Below are 10262 nucleotides of genomic sequence, written 5' to 3'. Positions count from 1 at the left end.
TGCGAATTTTCGTTGCAAATTCTTTATGTTTTCTGGTGAATATACTGCGATTCTACGGCAAATATTGCATTGAATTCGCATCACACACAGATCAAACTTGCACAGGACCCTTTTTGTATGCAGCTTAGATTCGCAACGCATTGATGTGAATGGCACTAATGGAAAACTATGTTATTTAAATGACTTGCAAATTTGAGCGATCGCAATGGCTCAAATTCGCAATAGAATTCGCAGCAGTGTGAACCGGCCCTTAGGGAGAGCTGCCTGCTAGCAGTTGTAAGGGGGATTCCCCTCCCCCCTTCTGTTTTTTACTGACTGAGTTCATGTAATATGAGCGGACACACACAGAGCTCTGCATTCAGTGCCCTCTCTTGTGCCACTATTGGTCGGAAGAGGAAAACCAACTGAGGGCACAGTTACAACAAGCAATGGAAGAGATTGTACTGAACTTCAGGGAGAGCTGCAATGGATTCTGGGACAAATGGATTCCCACACAAAACGGCCCCAGAGACTGATATACAGGGAGAAGTACAAATCCCAGGCTTTGCTGACAGGAAAGTAAAAGACTCCATTTTGTGTCCTGAGGTAAAGTTCAGTCAGCCTTGAGGGGGGGAAGAGACCAGACCTAAGGGAGAGGTTCTGTCTCTCAGATGATCTCTCTGCACGATTCCGGCCTCCACTGCAAGTTGGGAGTCCAGCCTGAGAGAAAGGGATCCCAGGTGTATATTAACCACTTTCAGACCGGACCAATTTGCTGGTCAAAGACCAGACCACTTTTTGCGATTCGGCACTGCGTCGCTTTAACTGACAATTGCGCGGTCGTGCGACGTGGCTCCCAAACAAAATTGACGTCCTTTTTTCCCCACAAATAGAGCTTTCTTTTGGTGGTATTTGATCACCCCTGCGGTTTTTATTTTTTGCGCTATAAACAAAAATAGAGCGACAATTTTGAAAAAAACGCATTATTTTTTACTTTTTGTTATAATAAATATCCCCCAAAAATATATAAAAAAACATTTTTTTCCCTCAATTTAGGCCGATACGTATTCTTCTACATATTTTTGGTAAACAAAAACGCAATAAGCGATTATTGATTGGTTTGCGCAAAAGTTATAGCGTTTACAAAATAGGGATAGTTTTATAGCATTTTTATTAATAATTTTTTATTATTTTTTTTTTTACTAGTAATGGCGGCGATCTGCAAATTTTTATTGTGACTGCGACATTGTCGGGGACCCATCGGACATTTTTGACACATTTTTGGGACCATTGTCATTTATACAGTAATCACTGCTATATAAATGCAGTGATTCCTGTGTAAATGACACTGGCAGTGAAAGGGTTAACCAGTGGGTGGCAGTGTAGGGGTTAAGTGTTCCTAGGGGTGTGTTACTGTGGGGGGGTTGGGCTTTCATTTAGTGTACACTGATCTCTGCTCCAATCACATGGAGCAGAGATCAGCGTCACTAGTTGCTAGGCAGAATGGAAAAATGTTGTTTACACAGCATTTCCTCCATTCGGCCGCTCCGTGAGACGATCGCGGGGATGCCCGCGGCGATCGAGTCCGCGGGTCCCGCGACCGGACTCACGGGGGTCCCGACCAGCGCGGGAGCGCGCCGCCGGCGGCGCGCTCCCGATGGCAGGGCGGCATCGAATATTGGACGTACCTGTACGCCAATATGCCTGCCCGTGCCATTCTGTCGACGTATATCGTCATGCGCTGGTCGGGAAGTGGTTAAGGCGCATCTCCACCAATGGTGAACCGTTCCAGTGTGAGGGACCTGGTCGGGTCACCGGGAAAGCCTGCCTGTGCCAGGACGTTCACTTGGGCCCTGTTCGCAGAAATTGGTGAGAGGGCATTTCTGCCCATCTGCAGGGAACAGAGACACTGCACTACAGAAAGAGTTATTTGAACACTGTATACAAACATCGTTGCTGGTGGTCATCTTGCTGACATTTGTAGTACCACAGGGATAAGGGATAAGGCTATTCATTTCTGGGACACTGTATACAGACACCATTGTCCTCTCACCTTGTTGAACAAAATCCTGTCTGTCCCGCTTGATAATCTGGACCAGTTGTGTTGTTTGGCCTGCTATCCAGGAGTTAAAATGCTTCAACGAAAGTGGCTAACTGAAGACACCAATGCTTATATTTTCTTCAAAAAGGATTGAAGCTGTTAGTACCATACAGATCCGCACACACATATTCAGAGCTCTGCATATGCATTGGGTATGTGGGATAGTTTATCTATAAAGTAAAGTAAATATAAACCCTTGTTTATACTTGAATAAGTGTGTAAAGTGGGGCCTGTGGTGTCAGGGGACAGAAGAGAGAGGCCTGGCACAAAGGGAGTCATTCTTCTGCTCTCCTCCTGCCTGGACTAATAGATCTGAGTAAAGGTAAACAATCTAATTTGAAGTGCCATATTGTGCTTTATTTACCATTCAAATGTGCCTCTGCTTTTGGGGACAGTCTCAGGTTTAGAATCCCCTGAAAGCAGCTTGAATATAGGATCGAGTGCTACATTTCTCTTAGAGGGCTTTCACACTGTGCCGCCCATAGCGTCGGTGGTAAAATGCTGCTATTTTTAGCGGCGTTCTACAGTCGGATTTGCGGCGCATTTCGGTTGCTAGCAGGGCGCTTTAACCCCCCGCTAGCAGCCGAGAAAGGGTTAAAACCGCCTGCAATATGCCGCAATAGCAGTGTATTGCAGCGCTGCCCCATTGATTTCAATGGGGAGCAGCGGTGGAGGAGCGGTTAACACACTGCTCCTTTACCGCTCCAAAGAAGCTGCTGGCAGGACTTTTCCTGACGTCCGCCCAGCGCACCGCTCCAGTGTGAAAGCCCGGGCTTTCACACTGGAGACAATGGTGCAGCAGTTTGAGGGCGGATTGCAAGCGCTATTTCTAACGCTATAGCGCCTGCAAAACGCCCTCGGTGTGAAAGGGGTCTTAAAGAGGAAGTAAACCCTCTCTAATAAAAAAAACACAGAAAAAAACACCCTGCAGGACAAAAGCATAAAAAGCCAGTATGCATAGCATACTAGCTCATTATGAATTACTTACCTGTGATTGAAGCCCCTGAAACGACCCCTGTCCACCTCCTCCGTCGCTGCCATGATACCCGGAGTGACTTCCGGGTATCGCGGCTCCGGCGCTGTGACTGACTTAAGCAGTGATGACGTCACTCTGGCGCATGCGCACGGGAGCCATCCGTGACAGCATGATCACCTTCACTAACGGCACGCTCAGAGCACTGTCGTCTATGGCACGCATATGCCATAGACATCTGTGCCTGTTTTTAGGAAAATATCTCCTTAACCATGTGGGTTAAGGAGATATTTTTTGCACCTACAGGTAGGCCTTAAACTAGGCTTACCTGTAGGTTAAAGTGGTCTGTAAGGCTTTAGAACCACTTTAAATCTGTTATTGATCTCGTTGATTTACTTGAGATTTCTATTTTTTATTATAACCTGTGTGTTTCTCATCGATCATTGCACTTACAATATTGCCATTTGGGGAGCCATTAACAGTGAATAGCACCACAAGTGTGGCATTTTTTGGGCGTCCACAGAGCGCATAGATGTAAATGGAGCCTAAATAAGTTCACAGCACATTCCTCGATCAGATGGATCCTGGTTGCAGTCACAACCTGTCATCGTTCGTGTGTTGTTAAAGGACAGGCATAGAGCACACCATGTGATCCCCGCGCACACACTCCGCTTTGTTGCCATAAATTGTTACCAAACTATTAAAACTTCATGTCGCAAGCAAAAGTGTGACCGCTTCGTCCAATCACAGCAGTCTTTCCCGTTGCCCACATCAAACATGGCTGCAGCTCATCTAGTAAAGCGGACCCAATGAAGGAACTAGTCACTAGCGCTCCATGCCACGTTCTGCCCTTACGGGGTGACGTCGAAGACAGGGCGACACCCAGGGAGGGCGAGGGTTGGTGGAATGAATCTTTGGGAGGTGGGCTTGTGTGGGTGAGGTCACGGCTGTGTAGCGTCTGGGCGTGGTTTGCTGGCACAGACTGGCAGTTAGTGGAAGTCGGCGAGCAATGATCTGGGGCCGGGGCTGAGCCGGGTACGGAGCGCCGGGAGGATCATAGCGGCCACTATGGAGGACGTGAACTCCAATGTGAGCGCAGACCAGGAGGTGCGGAAGCTGCAGGAGCTGGTCAAGAAGCTGGAGAAGCAGAACGAGCAGCTCCGCTCCCGCTCCACTCAACTACCGAACTCAGCCCGGACTCCTATACTGCCTCCACCGGGCCACATCACCGCCTCCTCCCTACTACTCAACCCGGGCCCTGCTATCCCTGACAAGGCTGGAGGAGGCAGAGGGGACGGCGCCGCCTGGGAAGAGTTCCTGGAGGCTGTGTCCGAGGAGAGGAGGAGGGAGGAGAGCGGGCTCCTGCTGGACCAGGTGGTGCTGCTCCGGCTAGAAGACATGGACAGGATGGTGGACTTCACCGAGGAGGAGAGCTGGTAATACTTCCCATTGCCAACACATGATGTCATGGACCCGTGATGTCACCCGTACACATGATGTCATGGACCCGTGATGTCACCCGTACACATGATGTCATGGACCCGTGATGTCACCCGTACACATGATGTCATGGACCCGTGATGTCACCCGTACACATGATGTCATGGACCCGTGATGTCACCCGTACACATGATGTCATGGACCCGTGATGTCACCCGTACACATGATGTCATTGACCAGTGATGTCACCCGTACACATGATGTCAGGGACCCGTGATGCCATCTGTACCCATGATGTCATGGACCCATGATGTCATCAGGGTCATGTTTACATAGATTGGCCCATGTTTAGCTGAGTCATGTTTACACGCCATCATATCATGTATACCCATTGTGTCATAAAGCCAATTATACCTGTGATATTCTGCGGGTCAAGCTTACACATGTCATCAGCTTGGGTTTACCTGTGATGTCATGGGGCCATGTATAACCCCTCAGTCATCTGGTCATGTTTATGTCTATCAATGATATCATCTACCTATAGTTGTCATCAGGCTGTGTTTATACATGATGTCATCTGGCCAGATTTACTCATGATGTCATCATGTATGGTGTCCTTTTTGACAAGAGTATGCTATTTCCACTTCTCAAAAGATGAACCTATTAATTATAGCCTAACTCCCAGCTTTACTTTCACTTTAACTCATTTTGTTTTGGGTCAAGGTGGTCCGCTAACAGATGCACCCGCTGTGTGTGTTGTTTAAACTGTGTGTACCGTCATACTACATACACAGACAGTACACAACGCTGTGACAAAGATGAGACCATCCTGTCCCATTCCTGAAACAAAATAGAGTAGGGCTCAGCCATTCACAGGAAGCTTTGTATTCTTTAAGTACATGGAAAGCTTCATTTGATTGGTTTAGGTTCAGATAGTGACTGCATCTGTTAGTGTAGGAAATAGTTTATTTGGAGCAGCTTGACCGAAACTAGTTCAACTGAACTTAGAAACTTGCTTTAAAGCCAAACTCCTCCAGTTTTCTGTCATTTGGACCAAGCTGTGAGTGCTGTATAAACTGTATACCATCAGCTACCTCCAGTATACAGCGCTGTGTTCCAGCCGTGGGATTGGAACTTCCTGTTCTGCTATTGGAACAAAATTGGCTCGGGCTGAGCACTGCTCAGCCATTCAGAGGAAGGTTTGAATTGGGGCTGCAACTAACGATTTTCATAATTGATTAGTTGGCCGATTATTTTGATTAATTGGTTAATAACTTTTAAAAGTGAGGTGTATAATTTAGTTAATATGTAAAGTTTTAAACAAAGTCTTAAATATCTCTATACAGTGGTCAATATAAATAACCAACTATACAGACTCCAGATCTTTTTCTATTTAAAGAAAAAGAAAAAAAAAGTTAGTTTTACAGATTTTCAAACAGAACTGTAATATAGTATATGCTGGCCATACAAAAACAATGTCTTCCATCCAAAAAAAAATAAATAAATTTTAAGAACGTTCGTTCGTTTTTTTTTTTTTTTCGAATCGTTAGTGGGGTCAAATTGATGTTTCAACCACAGTGACAGGAAAATGTAGAAATAATAGAAAACTACTTGATCATAGGAATTTTCAGACAGTGTATGTGGTTTTCGTTCAGAAATTACATTCATTTGAAAACAGAATGATAAAACAAAGTGAAAATTACAAACAACATTCTTTCATTCAGCGAATGTACAAAGATTTTTTGTCTGAATATTCTCTTCTGAAAATTGATCTGTGTGGCCAGCATAAGGCTCGGTACACACCTATGCAGTGTGCATTTGATCTGTTTCTACACTGATTTTTGCTGTGGGTTAAGTACAGTACAGAGTGCCCCTATAGCAAGGTAAAGAAAACTTCTGCCTTTAGAACCACTCGCTTCCTGTCCAGGACTACATGTCCCATAAGGCATTGCTCCTCACACATTCACAAGCACTTACTGACATGTATGGATGATGTACTGGGCTGTATGAGTGCTGCACTGTTTCCTGATATGTAAACAAATAATGCATTCTGTATGCAGGCCAACTAATCAGCTGGCCATTTATTCAATTATGAAAATAGTAATCAATTAATTTAATCGATTAGTTGACGATTAATCGATTAGTTGTTTCCGTCCTAGTTTTAATGAATACAGGGCTGCTTCTGATTGGCCAATGTGGAGAGGAGGGTGGATGAAATCACAATCTCCACCTCAGCCAATCAGAGGAAGCCTTATATTCAGTCAGAAAATACAAAGCTTTCTGTGAATGACTCTCAGCCTGACTTGATTTTGTTCTGTGAGTGGGAACACAATTCACAAGTTATTCTTACAGCAATGATGTGTGTTTTTTTGGAACTATCGCATGCCAGAATACAAAAGCCAATTAATCAAAGTAAAATATCCTGTTTGGGATAAATACCACACAAATTAGATCGATCGCTAAAAAAAGAAAAAAAAAACTCCCATTGGTTATTTATCTCATGGTGCAGGTGTTTCGTCAGATTTGGCGACCCCTCTGGATGTGTAACTGAAGTGACATTCCGTTGCCGCCATCTTGCTACACCCAGCACTCCTCCCACAGCAAGGATACATTGAGAAGTGGGAAAGCAGACATCTTCTTGCACACACTGGAGTTTTGCATTTTACGCTTTTTATTTTTTTGGTTTTTTTAACAGTAAAGTGAGTTTATATAATGAAATACAGTATTTAGAACTCCATCTGATTGGTTAGATGTTGAATTTTAAAAGCAGCGGCAAGCCTGCTCATCTCATAAGTAATCTGACAGAAGTTTGCTGCTTTTAAAATTCAACATCTAAATATTCATATGGAGTTCTAAGTACTGTATTTCTCTATATAAAGTCGCTTTAATGTTAAAAATATGTGTAAAATGCAAAACTCCGGTAGGTGTAACAATATGTCCGCTTTCCCTCTTCTCAATGTATCATTTACTATGGAGGAGTGATGGGTGTAGCAAGATGGTGGCGACAGAACGTCACTTTGGTTTCACATTCTGATGGGTCACGTAATCTGATGAAACACAGGCAGCGAATGTATTAGGAATGTACACAATCGCAATGAGAGGAACTGTGTACTGGGTGGTAAGGTAAATGTATACAATGTATCGGTGTGAAGGGTTCTGTCCTAAGCCCAGGAATGGAAATACATTGTAACATTTCACTAGAAGGAGATGTTTGTGTGAAACCCTGAGCCTAGGTTCACACTGCTGCATGGAAAACCACATGTGATTTGTACAGGCATCGCATTGCATTCCTGTGCACATCACATGCGATGTCTGTGTGGTACAGTTTGAGCCATACATTTTGCACCCATGCAATGTAATTCTGGCATTTGCAATGTGTTTTGGGGTGTGTTTTGGGGTGTCATTAATCTGACATTACACCCGCAGCAGATCGCTTTGAAATGCAGTGACTCCTGTGCATTTCTGGTGTGAATCAGGGCTCAGGATGTTTATCATGGACTCGCAGTATTTCTCTGTGCCTTCATAGAACAATCTTCATCTGAGTACAATGTTGGCTTGTGAAAAAAAAAAACTATATAAGACAATGTAAAATAACTCTAGATTTAAACCTAGGTTCACACGGCGCCGTCTGAATTGGTGCAACACCGCTCTGATTCCCAAAAGTATTTTGTATACTACTTGTGGCGACTTCAGGTTGCTATTTGTATAGACATGTGTGCAGGACCCCACACAGATGTCTCTGAAATCGCCCCCGAAGTCGGTCTGACATGCGGGAATGAACTCGCACAATTTAAATCCCGCTGTCGTAAACCTAAAATTAATGATAAATAGTAGATAACATAAATATTTAAGGCATTTGTTTACCACTTGACCTACAAAAGATTTATACCCCTTCATGACCAGGCCATTTTTTTTCTTTTTGCCACTTCGTTTACTTTAACTGACAATTGCGCAGTCATGTGACGCTGTGTTACACACACACACACAATTTTTTTTTTTTTTTTTATATACTAGTAATGGTGGTGGGCAGACTGACACTTTGTGGGGACCAGTAACACTAATACAGTGATTACTGCTAAAAATATGCACATTCACTGTACTGATGACACTGGCTGGGAAGGAGTTAACATCTAGGGTGATCAAAGGGTTAACTGTGTGCTTAGTGTGTTTTACACTGAGGTGCTTTTATTAAGGAATGTGCTGATTTTTTATCCCCTGCTTCGCAGGGTGGGCTTTCCCTCCTGTCAAGTCTTCAGGACAGGAATGAGGAAAAATGTTTCCAATGGCAACTCAGGTGACAGTAAAAACAGATTCATTTTATGAGAGGGATAAAGCTTTCCTTTGAGTGAACTCTGTACATCTCAGTGCTATAGAGATGGTTGTGTGAGCCTCTGTACATCTCAGTGCTGTAGCCTTATGAGTTTATGTGGCAACAGTGCTATGGAGATGTTGTGTGAGCCTCCGTACATCTCTGTGCTATGGAGATGTTGTGTGAGCCTCTGTACATCGGAGATGTTGTGTGAGCCTCCGTACATCTCAGTGCTATGGAGATGTTGTGTGAGCCTCCGTACATCTCAGTGCTATGGAGATGTTGTGTGAGCCTCTGTACATCTCTGTGCTATGGAGATGTTGTGTGAGCCTCTGTACATCTCTGTGCTATGGAGATGTTGTGTGAGCCTCTGTACATCTCTGTGCTATGGAGATGTTGTGTGAGCCTCTGTACATCTCAGTGCTATGGAGATGTTGTGTGAGCCTCCGTACATCTCTGTGCTATGGAGATGTTGTGTGAGCCTCCGTACATCTCTGTGCTATGGAGATGTTGTGTGAGCCTCTGTACATCTCTGTGCTATGGAGATGTTGTGTGAGCCTCTGTACATCTCTGTGCTATGGAGATGTTGTGTGAGCCTCTGTACATCTCTGTGCTATGGAGATGTTGTGTGAGCCTCTGTACATCTCTGTGCTATGGAGATGTTGTGTGAGCCTCTGTACATCTCTGTGCTATGGAGATGTTGTGTGAGCCTCTGTACATCTCTGTGCTATGGAGATGTTGTGTGAGCCTCTGTACATCTCTGTGCTATGGAGATGTTGTGTGAGCCTCTGTACATCTCTGTGCTATGGAGATGTTGTGTGAGCCTCTGTACATCTCAGTGCTATGGAGATGTTGTGTGAGCCTCCGTACATCTCTGTGCTATGGAGATGTTGTGTGAGCCTCCGTACATCTCTGTGCTATGGAGATGTTGTGTGAGCCTCCGTACATCTCTGTGCTATGGAGATGTTGTGTGAGCCTCCGTACATCTCTGTGCTATGGAGATGTTGTGTGAGCCTCCGTACATCTCTGTGCTATGGAGATGTTGTGTGAGCCTCCGTACATCTCTGTGCTATGGAGATGTTGTGTGAGCCTCTGTACATCTCTGTGCTATGGAGATGTTGTGTGAGCCTCTGTACATCTCTGTGCTATGGAGATGTTGTGTGAGCCTCCGTACATCTCTGTGCTATGGAGATGTTGTGTGAGCCTCCGTACATCTCTGTGCTATGGAGATGTTGTGTGAGCCTCCGTACATCTCTGTGCTATGGAGATGTTGTGTGAGCCTCCGTACATCTCTGTGCTATGGAGATGTTGTGTGAGCCTCTGTACATCTCTGTGCTATGGAGATGTTGTGTGAGCCTCTGTACATCTCTGTGCTATGGAGATGTTGTGTGAGCCTCTGTACATCTCTGTGCTATGGAGATGTTGTGTGAGCCTCTGTACATCTCTGTGCTATGGAGATG

The 10262-nt window shown here is 44.8% G+C and overlaps 1 protein-coding gene across 2 annotated transcripts in view; it reads left to right on the top strand.

Moving 5' to 3' along the window:
• Positions 1–3928: 3928 nt before the first annotated feature.
• SLAIN2 (SLAIN motif family member 2) overlaps positions 3929–10262 on the top strand; it is a 98858-nt gene continuing 92524 nt past the window's right edge. The window contains exon 1 of one of the 2 annotated variants that reach the window (XM_077477523.1): positions 3929–4489. In XM_077477523.1, coding sequence (XP_077333649.1) covers positions 4122–4489 — 368 coding nt within the window. In that variant the 5' untranslated portion in view covers positions 3929–4121. The remainder of the gene's footprint in view (positions 4490–10262) is intronic. The other variant, XM_077477524.1, reaches the window with a different exon arrangement.

Source organism: Lithobates pipiens, unplaced genomic scaffold (genome assembly GCF_037356315.1).
Source record: "Lithobates pipiens isolate NorthernLeopardFrog02 unplaced genomic scaffold, aLitPip1_a1.2 Scaffold_13, whole genome shotgun sequence".
In the NCBI taxonomy this organism is placed as follows: Eukaryota; Metazoa; Chordata; class Amphibia; order Anura; family Ranidae; genus Lithobates; species Lithobates pipiens.
Note: the sequence above shows the minus strand (reverse complement) of the source record. Positions and strands in the feature narration are given on the sequence as shown.